The sequence below is a fragment of the Corvus kubaryi genome, unplaced genomic scaffold (genome assembly GCF_017639235.1).
Source record: "Corvus kubaryi isolate FWS band 111438036 unplaced genomic scaffold, C.kubaryi_AGA036_p1.0 37353, whole genome shotgun sequence".
In the NCBI taxonomy this organism is placed as follows: Eukaryota; Metazoa; Chordata; class Aves; order Passeriformes; family Corvidae; genus Corvus; species Corvus kubaryi.
Window position 1 is genome coordinate 5,059,270 of NW_024581115.1, and position 20,321 is coordinate 5,079,590.

Below are 20,321 nucleotides of genomic sequence, written 5' to 3' on the forward strand. Positions count from 1 at the left end.
GAGGGCTCAGGAGGATGGAAAAAAAAAAAATAGAAAAAAAAATGCAGAAGGGAAGCATTGCAAAAAAAAAAAAAAAAAAAAAAAAGGAAATAAATAAAGGAATCGGCTGAAATCCACCCGGAGCGGGGCTATTCCTCTTCTCAAAGTACAGAAGCTGCTGGAAAGGTAGGAGGGCAGGGGCAGAGTATAACATATTAAAAGATCAATAGCCTACCTGAAATCCGGTCCCTCTCCATTACTACGGGATATATTTAGCATCCGTGTGTCACGGCCGTCCCTTTTTTCGGTGGCGTCCCCTTCTTTCCCCCACTCTCCCTCCCTCCTTGCCTTGCCTCCTCCTCCTCCTCTTCCAAAAAAAGCTCTTTGTCTGGTCTAATTTCTTCAATCTGTTGCAATCATGAATGCATCCAAATTACCACATTTCCATGTGCTGATCATATGTTTGTGCTCCAAACTGAAGTAGCTTTGTCTCTTTGAAATGAGAAAGAAGAGCAAGAGAGAAAGAGAAAGGAGGAAGAAGAAAGGAGAAGGGGGTACATGACCCGAAAAATCTTGTAACTCCCTGAAATACTCCACCAGGCGCAGGAAAACTGGAAATCCCGAGTCCTCTGTAAAAGTCTTAAAGCTACAGCGTGCGAGTGTCCAGGGGAACGCTCCAGCCTCCACAGCTCCCTCTTAATATCCACCAGGAGATGCTTAAGGAACTTGGCTCCTCACAATAACAGAGCGAACAACTCATCCAGCTTCTCAAATCTCTCCCCACTTCCCCAGCCTTATTTTCCTGCTATTTCCTCTATCCCCTCCTCCTTCCTTGGCTCCAGCATTTTAAAAGCGCGCAGATCCTGCACGCTCCCCCCTCTTCTGCCAGGTCTGAAGTTTCGATTCATGCATAAACTATTCGGCTGATGAAGGCTGACTTCATTCCAAGCACAGCATCATGGGCGGCTGCTGCTGCTGCTGCTGCTGCTACCAGGCGGGACCCAAGCGCGGCATCCCCTGGTTCTGGGCAGCCCCTCGGGGGCTTCCTCGCCGGCCCTGGCACTGAGCCCCCGCTTCTCCCTCCTCCCCACGGCACGGCAGAGAGCAGCAGGATATCGGAGCCTGCCAGAAGCGATAGAGAAAGTCTTTGCCCCGGGCAGGAGCTCTCGGTGTTGTCCCCGGTGCCGCGGCGGGGTTGAGGTGGGGTTTGAGAGCAGTTTTCCTTCCCTGTGATGCCCGGGCAGGGCACGGGGGAGCAGAGGCAGTGGAGGAGCCCTGCAGAGCCTGGTGCCCGATGCTCCTCTGCCCGGCGGGATGGAGGGATGGATGTGTGGCTGCAGAGATGGGCTGGCCCACACGGAAACTTCCACTTGGCCGCCGGCCCGGGCAGGCAGCGGGGACACGGCGTTAGCAGCTTCCAACGGGGGCTGCCCAGTGCCCAAACACTCTGCACGGCCCTCCCGAGCCATCCGACACTGATTCCTATTGATAATCACCCAGCTGGATGCAAGGACACATCCTCCATCCCCGGAGCTGGCAAAAAACCATTCAACCCCCATCCCAAGGCAATGCTGGGAGGGGAGGCACAGCCGTTCCACAGGCCAGGTGTGCTGACAGGACCCTTGTGCGATCAGCATGGTCCACGTGACATTTTTTTGCCCCCAAAATGCTCACAAGTTCACATGGAAAAACCCAACTGTGATGTCTGTGACACAGCCTGGCACTGCTCTCATGCCATGGGCAGAAGGAGAGGTCGTTGCCCAGCTGGATGAAGGGCAGGAAAGACTCCAGGAATTAGAGGCACTGCTGAAACCTTTGCACAGCCTGGGCCTACATCATATCACTTTTTAATATTGAAGGTTTGTCCTGTTCAGCAGCTGATGGAGCACCAGCATCCCCAAATCAGAGGGAGGACCACAGCCAGCACCCAGCTGTGGGGTCAGCAACAGCAGCAACCCCTGCACATCCCAGCAGGCAGCAGGGAGCTGGTGGAAGGCAGCCCCAAGAGAGCCCAGTCCTTCGGGAAGTTTCTCCCTAATGTCTCTCTCTCCCCCAGCGTGTTATTCCCCGGGCAGGGAAGTTGAGATTCCTTCCCAAATTTCTGCTCATTCACTGTTTGCTAGCAAAGCTCTGCATGTTCCTGCTGCCAGGGCCCAAGGCGTTGGAGGGGACAATGAGCAATGTTTTCCCATTGACAGGCTCAAACCACGTTTCCTGCCCGAGACCACAGAGGTGCTGGACACAAAGCAAGGACACGGGGGAGCTGCACAGCCCCACGGAGCACAAACCCCACTGCACTGCCTCCACCAAGCAGCCTCGGTGCCAGGCTCCTGAGGCTGGAGAGGAAGGGAAAAACCGCGGGGAAGTGTGGAGAAAGGAAGAAGGTGAATGGAGAGGAAGAAGGGATGGGGGCAGCGCGCATTTTAGCCTCCAGACTTTAACCCATCAAGACCCAGGTGGCTAGGAAGGATAAAGTAAAGGCACCGTTCCTTGCAGGGCAGATCACCAGGAGGCACTCCGGGAAGTGAAACCAAACTGTGGCTGATGCAGTGGAACTTGAAATGCATAAAAACCTCCAGGTAGCTGCTTTCGTTCAGGCCTGAAGTACTCAGGCAAATTTTAATGGATTCACTTTAAAGGTGCAGCCGCCGGAAGCAGTGCTCACAAAGTGCTAACAGGCAGATAATGGGGTGCCTGTGATTGAGACAGGGGTACCCTGTGCTGCTGATGTCAACATCGGGGTTTGCTCCCTTCAGAGGTGTGGTTCCAGTGGCCCTCATGTTCCAGGGCTGAGGATTCCCCATTTTTCTTAGTTTTTGAGAAGCTCCTCACATGCCTGTTCAAATGGGTGGTCAGCAGTCTGTGCACTGTACAAGTCTATTATAAAGACAATATATATTCCATTTTCTAGTAGTACTGCTAAAGGGTGGGGGCAAGTCAAGCACACCCAGATTTTAGGAAGAGGACAGAGAACTCTCTCCCCAGGGCTGCCTTCTTGGGATTCAAACCCCCTAGGGCTGACTTTTGGGAAAGCCACAAGGAGACGGAAGAGGCAGGACCGACTTTAAGGAAACCACTACCGTCTGCTGTAAAACCAACCCCAATTTCCATTTGCAAACAATGATCTGACACAAAGCAGGAGCCCTGCTGTGCTGCCATCCCCTGCTCGAGGGGCTGCCACAGGGTGCACACGCTTTCCCTCACAGGTTTGGACATCGGCAGCCAGCAGGAAGCACTGCCAGGTGCAGAGAAAGCAAGGAAGGAAACCACAAAGAAGAAAGCCAACCGAGCCCTGCTCCAGGCTCAGCTTGAGCCTTCTCTCTCACACACCTCTGCGAGGCTCACCCAGCAACACCCCAGCCCTTTGCCAAGCCAGAACCTGCTCGTTGTGCATGAAAAGAGATAAGCAGGGACTGTGGCCATGGCACAGAGCCCAGGGCAGCAGCGGGCAGCCAGGAGGGGGTTTAGGGCTATTGACTCTCTCACCAGCCACAGCAGTGGGACAGACGCTTGCAGGTATCCAGGTAGGTCTTATTTGCCATTCCTTGTCTGCCTCTCCAGTTTTATGCTGGGATTATGTTCCTGGGGCATTTCATCTGACAGAAGAGCTGTTTTCTTTCCTGCCCAGTACAGTGCACAGCTGACCACTTCCACCACGGTTTTAGCACATCTGCCAGGTATCACCTCATAGCCCCAGCCCTGAGCTGGAGAGGATGAATGCTGCAAGTCCATTCAGGGGTCAGAGGTCCAGGCTGCACTGGCAAAGGTGCAGGAAGCAGCTAAAACCTCCAGGACCTGGAGAGGCAGGAGAAATGGGGATTCAACTGGTTCTTTCAAAAGCTGTGTCAGCTATCTGCAGCACTGGATATCTGGGAGGAGAGCGCAGAGGGGGGACAGTGTGGCAGAGCAGAGCATTCCTAAATCACATTATGTTTAGTGAAGCATTTTCACATGAGGAAATACAGGTCCAAACTCAATCAAGTGTTACCCCATTACATTCCCTCTATGCCTTTTACCCCCAGGCTGGACCCAGCCAGCAATGAGAGTATCTGAGCCTCCATGGACTCTTTGCTCCGAAAACCTTTCTTTTACATTTATATGAGCCTTAACAATGGGGAAGAAAGAAAATATTGACTAAAACTGTCCCTTTCATTTGGAAAAAAATTAAAACCAAAGCAAGAAGATCCTCCTCTTTCTGAGGGAGGTACTCACACTCTCAATGCTGCTGCCCTGCTCTTCGCCAGGTGTTTCTTTGCCTCCATCCCCCTCTTCCAGCTGGGCAGACAAGGAGCTGCCCTGCCCTGGGCTGCAGCTCTCAGCTGCTCCACATGCACTGCCAAGCACTATTTTGCCACTCCCTGGCTATTTCTTATGAAAACCTGTGTTTGTTCAACACAGGGGAACACAAATCACTCAGATCCTCCTGAGTTACTACCTTTCCTAAGCCAGAGACCTCGCACAGGACACAAAGCTCATCACCACGCAGAGCTGGGGTGGCAGTGGCAGCAGGCGATGGCTGTGGCAGCAGCAGCACACGGCCCCTCCTGCCCCAGTCCCACACAGCCCCCTGAGATGATGCCCACCCTCGAGGGACTTTGCTTTAAGGACAGTCCCTGTTAGAGCTCTCCTCCGTGCTGGCTCAGCCTGAAAGCCCCAAACTGCTGGAAATCCCTTGCTCCTCCCCAGGCTCTCTGCTCACTCTTTCATACTCCTGTGCTGAAGAATTAACAGCAGCTGGCAGGGCAGAGCGAGAGGCAAGGCAGGACTGGACACTGCTCACCCTCCTGGGAGAGCATTCCTCTCCCCTCTCTCTGCTGCACCTGATGCCAGGCTCTATTGAAAGGGCTCTCAAGGCTTCCTCCAGAGATGTCTGGTGCTGAGGTGAGAAATAACCTTGCTCAAGGACTGCTGCTCCTGTTCTGGAGGAGCCACACTGCACTTCTACATTCCCTTTCCCCGGGGGAACCCTGCGGACCTTGTCAGCACTCATCAACAAATCCATATCACGCTCCAATGTGGAAAATTTTTATTTTAAAACACAGTCAGCAGCTCAGGCCCCCAAACATCACAGAGCATTCAAGCCCTGGTCGTTCCTGAACCACTGATTTATATTTTGCTGTCTCTGGTTTCCTCACAGCAGAGCACACAGAGCCAGGTGCTGTGGGGAAAGCATTGAGATCCACCTCCTCACCTCCGATGTTCAGGAGCCTTTGGGGACTCAGGGAGATTATACACGAGACTGGAGATGAATCAGAGGTGCTGTAAGGGAGCAGGACAAGCAGCCAGTGCTCAGCACATCCCCTCAGCAGCAAAGTGCCCAGGGCACCCAGTATCACCCCAGGATTTCTCAGCTGTGTGCTCAGGCCCCTACGCTCCCTCACTCCCTGTGAGTAACACACAGCTCTGCTGGGAGCACATGGGAGCCCCACAGGACTCTGCCAGGCAGCTCAGAGTCCACGTGCCAGCATTACACAAGGCCCCTGTGTGTGTCCATGCAGGAATCAGGCACCTGAGCTGGGAGCAGCCTTACTGCTTTAACTTCTTATTGCCCGGAGCTGGGATCACCTGCAGAGCTGTGCCTGCAGAAGGGACTCTCCAGGCTGGCTGGGGACCAAGCTGCACCCTCTGCTGCTTTGCCCTCGCGAGGAGAAAGGCCATGTGTGATGAAGGGGACACGTGTCAAGCGAGGGTTTGTCCCCAGGGAGCCCGAGGGGAGCGGGTGGTGCACAGGGACACTGTGGCAGGAGAGCTGCACAGCTGGGGTGGCTGGTTTGGTGCTTTGGACAAAGGGGAATAGAGGCTGCCCGAAGAAATTCATATGACCTCATCTAAGGACACATCCAGAGCGATGAGGCTGCAACCACAGGCTCCTGTTAACCCCTGAGCTGCTCCACCGCAGTGAAGGCACATCTGTGCTACCAACACAGGATCACAGAGTAATTGGGGTTGGAAAAGAACTCCAAGAGTTCATCGAGTCCAACCATTAGCTCAGCACTGCCGTGCTCACCACCAAACCATGTCCTTGAGTGCCACACCCACACAACTTTTGAACACTTCCAGGGATGGTGATTCCACAGTTCCTTGGGCAGCCTGTTCCAGTGCCTGACCACCCCTCCTGTGAATAAAACCACTCCTGGTGCAACTTGAGGATGTTTCACCACACACCACGGAGGTGCTGGCATCACACTGCATGCTGTGCATCCCCCCAGCTTCCAGCTGGACCCTAAGTGCTGTACTCCCAGCCTGGATCCCAGGATGCCAGCGGGAAGCTGCAGACAGATGCAGGACAAGCTTGAAGGACCAAGGTTTACAGGAGCTTCCCAAGCTCGGTTTGCTCAGAGGCCACGCTGACACGTGGAGGGCTGTGCTGTGAGTGACAGTGCCCACATCTGAGCTGCAGATGTGTGACAGTTCTGACAGCTCTCCCCTGAGGAAAAGCCCCTCACACACTTAATGGTTTTCATAGCACTCTGAACTCGCTTATGTAACAGCCATCATGCACACTCCAGCGGGGAGCCCCCGGCTCCTGACATTCCTCTTGTTTATCTCCGCTGTTCTGGTTAACCCACAGCCTCACAGAAACCACTTTCCAGACCTGTCCTCTTACAGACTCCAGGCACAAAGAGAGGAGATGGTCCTCAGGGCGAGGTACTAAGTCAAGAGATGGAAACAGCAAGATCTGTTGTCGTACCTACGGTGAATTTGGAGCGTCCCAAATTAGGGAACGCTGCTGAAATCCTGCTGTCCTTGTTAAAGCGATGATGCCAATTTAAACTCTGCCCACAGCTATGGGTGTTCAGCTCTGCCACCCACCTGGCCTCGCATCTTTCCATTTCAGTGCCCATGGGGAAGGATCCCCGGACTCACAGGCAGTGCTCAAGGCACAGCTTTCAGGTTCTCTGCTGCTCCATTTTCCCCAGTTATGAAATAGGAACATCCATAACTGTTAGAGGGAAAATGCAAGGCTTGATCAGGGAAAAACCAAGTAAGCCAAGAATTATCTGCGCCAGTCTTGTTGAAATTTTCATGTAAGACTGTAATATTTTTATTTTTATTAATCCCAGGTACCAGAGCCCTCCTGGGTGCCCTGGACAGTGTGGCAGTGAAGTGACAGTGGGGTCAGTGGGGTCCTAGAGCTTATGCCCTGAGCAGAAGCTCACAGGCTCAAACCACAACCACCACCTCACTCCTCCTCACACTGGCCCACCGACTGTGGCTTCTGGCCCATCTACCACCATCAACATAATGGGTGACCAAGGGACTTGAGCTGATACAAACAACATCTGGGTGGGAGTCCCCCCACTTTCTACCCAAGAGAAGCATTTAGACAGCACGAGACAAGCTGTCCCTGCAAAGGTCCCAGTGAGTGCCCCTTTCTAGCACAACCCAGGGAGCTGGCCTTGACTTCCTGCCTCTCCAAATTATGCCCTGCGTTTCCAAAAAGCGCCGAGACAAGTTGTGGCTGATCCTCAGCCAGCTGCTGACGAGGCAGAAGTGGGACCGCTGTGCTCTCGTTTTTTGGATGGAAAAGCCCTGCCTGCCCTGGCAGGCTGCCCCTGCTCCAGGCAGCCTCACAGCCACACAAAGGCTGAAACAGGAAAGCTGAGGCACCTGCTCCCCTCCCACCCCTTTGGGACCTCTCGTGAACAAAGCACCTGAGCCACAAATAGCACTGGGCCGGAGCAGTGCTGCTGAAACACAGCTGGAAGGCATCGTCCTCCCTGCGCTCACCTACACAGGAAAAACATGCTGTTTCAGCTAAATCAGTAAACTCTGCCTTCTCATGGACCCTCTCCTTGTGTTACCCTTGCCAGGGAAGTTCCTTCCTCTTTAGCAAAAACTGAGTTGTAGGCTGGAAACAAATCAAAGCACAGAGCACAGCTGGCTGCCCGAGAGGAACACGATCCCGGTTCCTTCCACTCCAACTGCTCTGGGCTGTTTTCTGGCTGAGCTGTGAACACACCACTGCTCCACATGGCAAATGTCAGCAAATATTTCCCTCCTTCAAATTCATCAGGTACAGTTGTAGGAAAATGAAGTGGGCGTAACTTCCCTGAGATGCCATTCCTGACTCGTGCAGTCAGCACGCTGGAGGTGTGGGACACCATCCAGAGGGACCTGGACAGGCTGGAGAGATGGGCCCAGGTGACCCTCCGGAAGTTCAGCAGGGCCAAGGGCAGCGTCCTGCACCTGGGTCAGGGCAATCCCAAGCACAGGCTGGGCAGAGAAGGGATCAAGACTATTCCTGGGGAGAACTGGGGGTGTTGGTTGATGAGAAGCTCCACATGACCCAGCAATGTGTGCTGCTGGCCCAGAAAGCCAAACGTGTCCTGGGCTGCAGTGCAAGAATTGTGAGCAGCAGGTCGAGGGAGGGGATTCTGCCCCTCTATCCACTCTCTTGAGACCCCCTCCTGCAGAGCTGCCTCCAGCTCTGGGGCCATCAACACCAGAAGGATGTGAAGTGCAGGAGAGAGTCCAGAGGAGGCCATGGAGATTCTCCAAGGGCTGGAGCCCCTCTGCTCTGGAGCCAGGCTGGGAGAGCTGGGGGTGTTCACCTGGAGAGGAGAAGGCTCCAGGGAGACCTCAGAGCCTCTTCCAGTGCATGAAGGGGCTCCAGGAGAGCTGGGGAGGGACTTCTGAGTCCCACCCCAGGGATTTACCTGGGACTACACAGCAGGTTTGTCCAAAACCAACCCCACAGCCCCAAAGCCCCGGAATTGCTGCTCACCGAGCACTGTTGCATTCCTGTGCCACACAACCACTTCCAGAGGGACGAGAAAATTTGAGACACAGAATGAAGTTTCCAAAAGAGGTCAGCACCAGTTCTGCAGGCGCCTACCCTCACTGCACAGCCCAAGGCAACACGGGGAGCCTGCCTGTGGAGCTCTCTGGATCCCAAGAGTTGGTGGCTGTGGAAACACACGTCACCCCTCGCTTTGTTTAGGGTGGCAAAGAGCCCGAAGCAACCGAGCCCCTTCTGCAATGCTTCACTTGCAACCACTGCTCACTCATCCCAACCCCAATTTATCTTTTACAGGAATAAAAGCTTCTGGGTGCAAGGCCAGATGTGCAGAGGGGAAAGTTTGGACCTGAAACAAGGGGAAATTGAGCTGCAGTTATATGGAGTCATAAATATTTACTGCAATGTAAACTGAAGGACTGAACTGCTCATTTGATTTTTTAACTTGAAAAAAAAAAAATTAAAATTTACAAGGTCTCTCACCAGAAAAGTAGAAAAGTGTATAATTAGAGTCTAAGGAAAACAAGCTTGAACAAATGTGCTGTGTCTGTCAGTGTGGATTCTCTACTCCCCAGCTCCCTCTGGAGCTGTACCAATTCCCCCTTCTGTCCTCGGACGTCTGTCCATGAGAACAGGCGGTGCCAGGGCTGAGGCAGCAGCTTTGTTTGTGCATATGCACAAGATAAACACACACTGCAGTTCAAAACTACCAGCTCTGCGCTGGTGGCCGAGTTTTGAAGCATCAGCTTTAAAATGGAGACCAGTCCTTCTGGCCTCTCGCTGTTGTGAAGCTTTACCACTCACAGGACACCAAGACTCCCCAGTAATTATCACTCAATGCATTTTTGCTGCCACTCGACATCAGTTTGGGGTGCACTGGCCTACTCTGACCATAATTCCATCCTCCCACTGATGGTGGTGATGGTACAAGGCTGTGGAGCTCCAGATGCCAGCAGCAGGACAGTGTCACAGCGTGCCAGCCTCTGTCACCCTCATCTGTGCCACAAATACCTGTCCCTGTGCTGGTCACCAGTGCTAAGGAGGGCCAGGCAGGCAGTGTCCCAGCCCCCAGGGTGTTCCAGTGCACTTTCAACCAGACATCTGTGACTAATCCCCATCCCACACGTGCTGAGGGCTGCATCCAGCACAGCGCTGAAGTCACTGCTCCAGGAAGGCATCCCCAGGGTGGCTTTCTGCTGCCACCCACGCCGAGGGAAAAGCTGAAACCCACTGTTTTGATAAGTACATCTGGGAGCTGAGACAGGATATGAGGGCTGAGAAGATGAATTGGAACAGCAAATCGAGCCCGGAGGGAACAACGGAGTGACAGAGAGACCAAGGGGACAGGAGAGGATAAAACCTGAACCAAGTGTGGGCAGAGCAGGGTGCTGAGGAGGTGAGTGGGGTTTTGGGGGGGGACAGGCAGCAAAGACAATGAGCAGCAGAGAAAATGAGGCAGCAATGGTGAGGTGAGGTCACCCAGGGTGGAACCAGGTGATCTTTAAGGCCCCTTCCAACCCAAACCGTTCTGGGATTCTGTGACCTCAGAGAAGGAAACACAAAGGAAGATTTCGGTGGCAACAAAGCACCTGCTAATGCAGAGTAATGTCTGGGATGTGCATGGCACCTGGACATGGAGAAGTGATGCTTCCCACAGGGGTTTGAGCCAGGAAGCAGCACAGGCTCATCACAGGGGCTACCAGAAAGAAAAGCCCAGAGCTGGGCTGCCTCAGCTTCCCTTGGAGTACTTTAGATGAGAACAGTGACATTTTTTACTTGCAGACAACCACCAGGGACAGTCCCTGGGCAGCCCCAGCACGTGCCACACGCAAACAAACAGAGCCCACGGCCTCAGCTACTCACAAGCACTGGGAATTCCACTGCTGCTTTCCTGAGGCTGGGAAATACCTTTTTCAAGAAAAACAAACCCTCCCACCTGCTTCCTCCTGGATCAGAAGCCACTTCCAAAACATTAAGCTGCAATTAGGGCTGTAAATTTAGCCACAAACACTTATAATCCATAAATCTGCACATCCAATAAAAAATAACAGCTAAGGAGAGTCCGAAAGAGCTACTAATGACTAAAGCTGGATTTCAACCACAAGCTACTCCTGCTTACTGTTGCCCTGTGTTAGACCCCTTGAATTGGGTTGGGGCTTGCTAATTACTGTCTCTGGGCCCATTATACAGTGAGGAATGTTTTATATTCTCTTTCTTTTCATAGTTTTTGGGGGCTTTTAAAAAATACATATATACCCTGCTCTCCTTTTTCCGTGTACTGCTTTCTTTCTCCAGCTCTGCATTTGTCAGCAGCAAGCTTTGCCTTTCAAACCATGGCAGAACATGTGATTTCTGAGTTTCACCTCCTGCATTCCCTCTATTTTTTTAATTGGATGAGGAGGTTTCAAAGAGAGAAATTCACACACTTACTCGGACTCGTCTGGTCGCTGAGCCTCCGAAGTCTCCCGCTGGAGGTCCGGGTGATTCCTAAACAAGAAGAAGGTTTGAGTTAGAAGTCCACGTGAATATGGGGTGTGGAGTTACCTCCCTGCTGTCACTCTGCATCTGGCAAGGCACAGTTCTGTCGGGAATCCGCTCTGTGCAATCATCTCTGGGGACCAAGGAGAGTCACACGTTATTTTAACCAAAAAACACCTGAGGAGAGACCTCCACCTTTCCCTGAAGATGTCAAACATTATTATTCAAACACACCAAACCCACAAATGTATTTAGGCTTTCCAGAAACACCAGAGGGAACTTCTGAAATCATGGTGTGGGACACTCATGTTCACCTCTCGCTCCAGGACAGTTTATCCTAGAGAGAAGTGCAGCATTTCCCGAGACAGACTTCCTCACTGGGAGAGGAGAGCCCAGGAATTTAGGGACTTGCATGAGTCCTGCACTTACAGAGACAGCTGGTTGGATGGGCTGCACCCACATCCCGAGAACACATCGTGTATGGGAACCCTGCTGTGGGGCCAGAGCAGCTGGAACAGGAGGGGCACCTCCACTCCCATACTCACCTCAGAGAGCCCTCAGGTGCCTGCCTGGCTCCCAGACTTCAGGCAAGCCAGTGGCACCTGCTGACTATGACAACACTTCTAATCCATCAGCAACTCAGTTAATTCCTCTGCCATCCCAGCTGCCTATTTGTAAAATGATGATTGTCACTGCACTCGCTTCCCAGGAAGCTGAAAAACTCAGCAGGAACCTGAATTCCCCTTAAGAATTCCCTCTTTGACTTATTTAGTTAAAACATAGCCACATGAAACTGTATATGGATTTTTGCCTCAGTTCTGGGTTTTCACCTCAGTAAAAGTGGCCCCAATAAATGCAGTGAACCAGCTCGGGTGGCATGCTATGTCCTGGAATCCTCCCAGATGTTATGATGCCCTGGTATGGACATTCCCAGAAGGTCTGGTAGCTCTCCAGGCTCTGGGAGGTCCTGCTGGAGGAGCAGGATGGTGTCCAGGATGGACACCAGCTCCAGAACATCTCAGGCACAAGAAGCTGGAGCTGCCAAGCCATGGAAGCTCCTCAGCTCATTACAAACCCTGCCTCAGCACACAAAAGCCTTGGGTCAGGATTTCTACCTGCAAACAGGCAAGAAACCCCCAGGATCTGAGGGTGGGTAAGAAACCCCCAGGATCTGGAGGTGGTGATGCTGTTCATTTATATTATTTCAACTTTCTTCTCACCGTCTACCAGATCTGTTGGACAGGAAGCAAAGGGACTAAAACAGCATCAATTTAAGATGCAGAACAGCCCTACACTGTGATTTGCAATGGAGTCACAACCTTACAAACCTTGTCAGCTAGGAGAGTGCATCATACAAGGAAAAAAAAAGATTTAAAAAGAAATATGTATATAAAAGGCAGGAAAACTTTCATACCAGTAAGCCCTGGGATAGAGGGAGGGAAGGGAAAAGAGCTGCCTGGCAGCTGGACATGGAAAAAGTGTCTCATGTTCAGAACCCTGTGCTTGTGTGTATATATTTATATATATCTATATATTCATGTGTGTGTTTGCTCCCTCCCTTTCCAACATAAAAAGCCTCTGTGCCTACAACGTGATGTGGCTGAACCACAGGGTTGCTCCTGGAGAAGGGCGACACAGGGAGAACCCACGGGCAGCACCACCCAGAGCCATCCCCCCCCTCAGCTCTGCACCCAAAGAGCCAAAAATAGAGCCAGGACTGTCCACCCACACACGGAAACACCCAGCCTGTCTGCTCGAGAGCTCTACCTGCATTGCAACGGGGCAGATTGATGCTACCCCCATCACCCAGCCTCACTTTCCATCACTGACAGCAGGACAAAGGCTGAAGCTTCTGGGAACTTGTGCATTATAACCAGCATTTTAAATTTTAAACATATTTCTGCTATTAAACCCAGTCCCTGAATCTTTTTCTTAATGATTTTCTCCTCTCTGAATGTCTACTGCCTCTCTGGATGCTAGCAAGAATGAAAAGCTGTATCTCCCCTGCTGAACAGATTTTTGAGCAGCACTTCTTGAGCCAGGCTGCAAGAGCAGCCACATCCCAGCTCTGCCCCATGCAGAGAGACAACACCTCCACGTTCCCTCCGTGCAGGCAAGGTGCAGTGTTGAAATCCCGCCTTTAGAATTGCTCAAAAACCAGAGAAAATCATCCCTGATGGGTGGCAGGCTGAGGAATGCAGATATGCAGCCATGCTGAGCTGGTTAGAACAGCCTTTCATGTTCAAAGCCTTCATTCAGTCTGCGGCGAGGCAGGACGGAAGCTGAACGAGGAGCTTACAAGCTTGGACAGGATTCCATATAGGAAATAGGCTTTATTCCCTCCAGTGGAAAAACACACACAGGACTTGGAGCATCCAGCACAGTCACCCGAGCATCCATGCCCTGGCTGAGCCTGTGGCTTTCATGCAAACCTTTCTAAGGATTTGTTTACGTGCCCTGTCTCCCAGGTTTTCTCTGGGGAGATGGAATTGCCATTCACACCCTTTTTTCCAAAGGGGTGGACAAGCTGAGTTGACTTGCTCTGTGTTGGAGGCAGCACTAGGAGGAGGTTTTTCTGACAGCTGTTGTTTCACTGCCTGTTAACAACATTAATAATACATAATAATGTTGTTAATCCCCTCTCAGCCAAAGGGAAAATGAGCAGCAAACACGAAATTCACCCAGGCAGCCCAATACCTTAGGAGAGAATCTAGGAAGAGGAGGGAGAGCTGCAGAGTCCTAGCCAAGCTTGCTATCTGGGATGCCCCACTGCTCCTCCACTGAGGGAGGATCCAGACACAGTCCTGGAAAGCAGATAAACAGCAGGGAAAGCTGGCAGCCTGGCAAGGCAAGGAGAGAAGATCTGGCAAAAAATTAAAATAAATAATGGGAAAGCAACAGCTAAAAATATGCTGCTGCCATGAACACACTGCCAGGAAGCCGGCGGAGTGGGCAGGACCAGAGAGCATCAGCTGCTGAGCGTGTTCTGGGGTTACCTCTATTTATAGCCTGGGAGCAGCAGTTTGAGCCCCACGTTTGAGCTGTGAGACGAAAATCAAACATTTCCACTGCAGACACAGTGTCTGTGAGCCTTCCCTCTCAATGCCGTTCAAACGCCCTCAAGCCATGCTGGAAATGCACTGGGCTAAGAACCATAATGCAATATGCTTTATTTAGCTGAAAGTGGGAATTCTTCCCCGTTTTCCCAGCAGAACGAATTCAGAACGGAAGAGTCCAGCAGTTAAAAAGCAGCCGGTCCAAGAGCGGCTCATTCAAGCCGGCGGATGTGCCTCAGCAGGACAAAGCCCTGCTCAGCCTCACCTTGGCTCACTTGCTGAGTAATAATTTTTCATGTTTTATAATCAATGACTAATTCCCTCCAGATCCGCGGGCTGGGGCCATATGGCCCAGCAGAAAAGCAGCAGCACCCAAAACCTCTGGATTTCACTGGGGTGTCCTTCACAACTGACAAAGTCCAGAATCGCTCCTATGACCGTGTCAGTGCCAGGCTCACATTTAAATTGCTCCCTCCAGACAATATTGGACCAAGTTGTCTACCATTTCATGCTTCTTGCAGCTGCTGATGTAACACGGGATGGGTGTAAAGCATCCCAGTATTGAAACGGGAGCACCTTCTGGATGCAGGGGATGCAGACAAGGGCAGGGCAGCAGGGGGATGGAATCCAGCTTGTATGGAGAAACATCCAGTGTGACTTTTCTGGCTGAATCTGAACCTAGAGCTAACCAGGGAACTGCCAGAGATGTTCAACTCCAAGTGAAGTCAACACATACATTCTCCAAAGCATGCCAGAGTTTTTGGAGGAAACACCCCAAACCTTCTGGATGCATATAACACTGATGAGAGAGCCCACGTGAGACTGATTTTCTCCTCACAGTAAGCCATCCACACTGCTACACTCACATGATGTAAAATTCAAAAGCACAAACGAGCAATTCCCATTATCAACAGAAACCACGCGGGGAGGACAAACAATGGAAGATGCAGCTCAGGAACTCGCTCTCTCTACGCCATCCAGTAAAAACAAAAAACAAACAAACAAAAGAACCCAAGCCAAACAAAGGTGGTGATGGAAAGGGATGGGCCAAACCCAGCAGGAGCCATCCCACACTGTGCTGGAGTCAGCAAAGCGGCACCAGCTCGTCCGAGCAGCCAGCGTGACCCTCGCTTCTGTTCCATGTATTTACTGCAGGGTCTGAGGTCGGAGAACACAGCTTCCTTCTGCACCCAGCACAGCACAGCAGGGTGCCCAGACAGCACTGGAGATGTCTTCATCCAACAGCAGTTTCCTGCTCTGGACATATCCCCACTCCTGGCTTCCCGGGGCGTACAGCTCTGAACCAAACCATGGAGCCATCTCTGGAGCTCAGCTCCAGCGCTGGGCTGGTGGGGACTCCTCAGCAGAACAACTCTTCAGAGGGGTTACAGCACCCACACGCCACCAGCAGCTTCTAAAGCAAAGGCTGGCAGGGTTGACTCTCCCCAGGGCAGGACCTGCAGCCCCTGTGTGCTGTGCACACCCAGCCACCCCTTCCCCACCCCATCCTGCCCTCTGCCATCTCCTCAGGCCCTCCTGCTGTCAGCGAGGGAGGATAAAAAGGGCAGCAAGGATGTCACTTTGCCCTGCTCAGGTACCAGTGCAGACTGCTGGACAGAGTTTTCCACTCTTTGTTCATTGTGCAAGTCCACCTCAACACTCTTAGGGCCGCACAGGGTGTGAAATCTCTCTGCTGTATCCATGTCACAGGTGCCATCCAGAGAGTGGCAGGAGAACTGCCTTCACTGACAGCTGCATTTCACCCTGCTTCACACAGACAGGCTCTAAGAGCTCCAGGGATAAAGTGGCTGGAGAAGACCTCACCAGGAGCAAGGCCTGGAGCTACTAGCAGGAGGAAAACCCACACATGAGCTGATCCACACTGCACAGACGCTGCCTCTGTGGCTTCTCTGACGCTCCAGCTGCTGGAGGCTGGGTTGAAGAGCTTTAATGCTGACACAGGACATTGCCTTTGCAGGTAGAGACTGCACATGGAGGTGCCACTGGAGACAGCTGGGGACGCAGGGGCTCAGGGGAGCCAGGGGCTGAAAGGGAGGGACACCCGTGTGCAGATTAGCAAACTAGCAATTGCTCTGAGTCCAATGAATCACACAATTACAGCTTCTCTTCCATTAGCTTGAAATCCACTTGCAACATTAACCTCAAAAGGAATACAGTTAAAAAAAAAAAAAGGGAAAATATTCATGTTCATTTCCAGTACTAATCAGAAACATGCACTGAAGAATAAAAGACACTTTTCCAGATTCTGTGTAACAGAAACTCTTTACAAAGAAGCTGAACACAGCTAGGAAACAAAAAAACCAACCCAACAACAACTTCAACCCTAGTGCACGGTTTCATTCTGGATCAGATATCTCTGGCAGGAAACTGAGCTTTCACCAGGATGGAGGGATACTGGTGGGATGGAGGGATGCTGTGGCCAAGGGGCACTGATGGCAAACTCAGGAGTGCTCCACTACCTTCTCCGACACAGCCCAGATGCACCAACAAGCTGTGTCCAGGTCAAAGCTGAGCATAGACAGCCTAAAACACCACCAATTTCCCTCACGTGGGAGCTGGAGCCACACAGCCCTGCTCATCAGCACAGGGAGCCAGGAGTTCACACTTAGAAAGAACCCAGCCCGAGGCTGGAGGTCAAATCACCCTCAAGGAAACCATAGGAAAATTGGCATTAGCAAGATGCCTCCATTCCTGCCACAACACTCCTGTTTTGGCAGGTGCCAAAGGCATTCTAAGACTAAAAAACTGTTCCAAAAGCTTGTGCTGGTGATAAGGGGCAGCAAGACTCAAGCCTCAGTGTTTGCAATGTTGGAAAGGCTTCCCCAAGGCCAGCAGTGGTCTGGCCACAGCTAAGGGCTTTGTTAGGTAGAAGGACCAGCGGTGGTAGGGGCTGACAGGGCACACAGAACTTCAACCTTGGCTCAAATTTAGGCTTTGATCCAAATTGTTAACTCAAATTAAACTGCAGTAATTCTCAGGAAATCAGTTGCTGCACCCACTAAGCTTAAGACTAGAAAATTGCCTTGGCTGACCCGCAAAACCCACAGCACACACTTTTATCTGGTCAACATGGATTCAAGCTCATGCTTGAACTAAGCCTTGGCTTTTTGGAGATGTTCAATCTCAGCATTAAGATTAAAACATTGGAGTGATCTCAAGCGCTTTGGCAAGTTGTTCAAGAGCTAAAATGGCCTTCAAACAATGCAGAGGCTTTTCCCCATGAGTTTATTCTGAGGTGAGTAAGCTCAGTCCTCAGATATTCACTTCATAGAAATGAAAAGATCATTTCACCACCCCTCGTGATCATCTGCTCTTTACTGACCACAAAATCCTCACAGCTGATACTCATTCAGAGATACGCTGGACAATCACGAAAGCACTAAAAAAAAATTAGCACAAGCAGTTTCTCATATGAAAAAAAGTGTGCTAGTCATCAGCTGTGATCCTGGTGGTTCCAGCAACCCGGGCGGGCAGCAGCGAAGGTGCCACATCACCACAGCAGATGACTGGTGCAGATGCACATTTGCAGCACCAGTGTCCACACAAATTGGAAGGGACTGCAAAAATGGGCCTTTTGTACGTGTGGTCAGCTCTGCTGGCTTAGGGGATTCTTGTACTTAGCAGCAGGAGGCAAGGGAAAAGGGTTTATGTAGGAATAGAAAACTGCTCTTGTGAAGCTTGACTGGTTGGGGATGGACCTGGTAACCACTGTCAAGTCTAAAATCCCTCTCAGTTTACTGTGATGTTAACCAGATTTCCAGAGAAGTCTTGTCCCTCTAAATTTACCCTGTTTTCACCACGCTCCTCACTCTCTCACACGCCTTATCTGTCAAAATCCAAGAGAGAGAGAAGCAGGACCCAAGAACAGGAATTCAATAAACAGGTGCCTTGTGACATTTGCACTAAATGAGAAGGTTTTGAGCTTGCAAAGCCATGGCAAGAGCAGCTTGGATCTGGTCCCATTTCTTCCTGCAGAACCTGTAGCATCCCAGCAGAGGTGGGAAGGAGGGAAGGCATCTGGACCCATCCAAGCTGCAGCCTTGCTCAAAGAAGGAAATAATCAGTCTTACATTAACCAGCTGCCACAAGAGCTCCAGCAAGCTAGAAACGTGTTAGTTAATTAACATTAACAATACAAAAGTCCCCAGGAGCCTGCATGGACAAGGGATAAGGCTCAGCACACAGAGCACTATGGAAACAAAGGAAAAACAAATAATTACCACTCATCCTTTGCCCTCCAAAACCCCCCCAACATTTACAGCTTCCAGCCTCATGAGAGCACCTCGCTTTCTTGGGTTCATCTCGCAATGGCCATGGATTAGCTGGAGAAAACCACGGGCAGATTTGAAGGAGGGGAAAGGAATTTTAAAACTCCAGTGTGGTATTTCCATATGGATCAAATACTCCCGAGCCACCCCGCAGCTCTGCTCCCCACTCCCACAGGCCTGCAACGCTCTGGCTGTGACCACACAGGAGAAGTCGTGGTGCAAACATCCCAGCCCAGCATCTGGCTCTCTGCTGTGCTCCAGAACTATGTGCAGCTCCAGCACATGAAGCAGCAACATGGTACTTCAGATTAAAACCAAAAGAAAATTAAAAAGTCATCCTTACTTAGATCTTAAATCAATTTCTTGCCGTCTTTCTATAACCTCAATGCAATCCACATTTTTTTTCTCAGCCCCAGCATTTACTCAGTGACCGTTCTCTGCTTCCCTGCTCGTTTCACACACACACAGAACTCCCAAACTTGTGTTCCAGAGGGTCCCCCTGGCAACAAACACCACTGGATTTATCATGGGAGCCCTGCAAGCCTGGGGCTGCCATCGGGATGGAACACAGACCCCTACTGCTTGCCAGGCTCTGCAAGGCAAATGTTGATTTTTCCCAGAGAGGGGTGGGGGTGTACAAAGGAGAAAAGCCGAGAACAAAGAGGCGGCAGCGCAGTGGCTGAAGGGCAGCAGGCGACAAAGGGCAGGGGTTAAGAGCTCTCCTGAGCCTGGGTGACCCACAGGGTGACCCATCAGGGTCCTTGTCAGAGGTGTGCCAGCAGCTGGAGCAAACAGGACACCCAGAGCAGACCCAGACACTTTGGAATGCCCTGCTCTGGTGAGCACCTCCTCATCAGGGCTGGAGCAGATACAGGGTTTGAGACCAGTGTGTGACTCTGCAGGTGCTGCAAAGGGGAAAACTCAGCCAGGGATTTTCCTTAGGTGCAAAGCCAAGTCTCGCTCCAGACTTGGACAAAGTCTTGTCCTCTTCCTTCCTGCCCTACGAGAGATGCTCCACTGCAGCCAGGCAACATCTGGGTCAAGGAACCAGCACCAGGCAAAGGAGCAGCCAAGAGGCCACGGTCACTAAATCCCTTCCTAGCCAGAAACTCAAGTGAATATTTATGGTCAAGATGCACAAACTGTCTGGCCACTCGATCGAGAGCAGGCAACCTTGGAAGAGCACCAAGATCAAGCAGACAATGGCCACTTTTCTCTCTACACAAATATATATATTCTCAATATACTTTAGGCTGCAAACTCTACCAGAGCCCTTCCACTTGAGCAGCCCCAGCGCAGCAGGCACACCCAGCACCACATAAACACAGCTCACACAGAGATGAGTCTGGACTGCTTGGGCAGCTCCCCTGGGGTACTCTGATACTGCACAGAAGTGCCTGAAAGCCAGAAAGCCCAAGCTCCGAGCTGTGGCTCAGAAACAATCTCCCTGCATAGCCCTACACAAAAAAATTAAGCTCAGAATGGCAGTTTCTCCCTTGGGATGTCACACATGCACATTTATCTTTGACCCCAATGCCAGCCACACCTTGATTCTCTGCCCCTGCCAGGCTGATCCTGCCCTGGGCAGATGCTGAGGACCAGCTCGGCCATGGGGCAAAGCCAGCTGCAAGCAGAGGAGTCAGGAACTGCTCAGCCACCATCAGGACTCCAACATGACTCTCTGCACGTAATTTTCCTCCTCCGCATACTCTTCCCTGCCTGTAAAACGAGGTGTCAAACACTTCCCCTGGTCAGAAGAGCTGCAGGGATATATTATTT

The 20,321-nt window shown here is 51.6% G+C and overlaps 1 protein-coding gene across 3 annotated transcripts in view; it reads right to left on the minus strand.

Moving 5' to 3' along the window:
• SEPTIN9 (septin 9) overlaps positions 1-20,321 on the minus strand; it is a 134,652-nt gene that overhangs the window by 95,849 nt on the left and 18,482 nt on the right. For 2 of the 3 annotated variants that reach the window (XM_042032665.1, XM_042032667.1), the window contains exon 2: positions 11,150-11,206. In XM_042032665.1, coding sequence (XP_041888599.1) covers positions 11,150-11,206 — 57 coding nt within the window. Of the gene's footprint in view, positions 1-214; positions 1,221-11,149; positions 11,207-20,321 lie in introns of those variants that run through there. The other variant, XM_042032669.1, reaches the window with a different exon arrangement.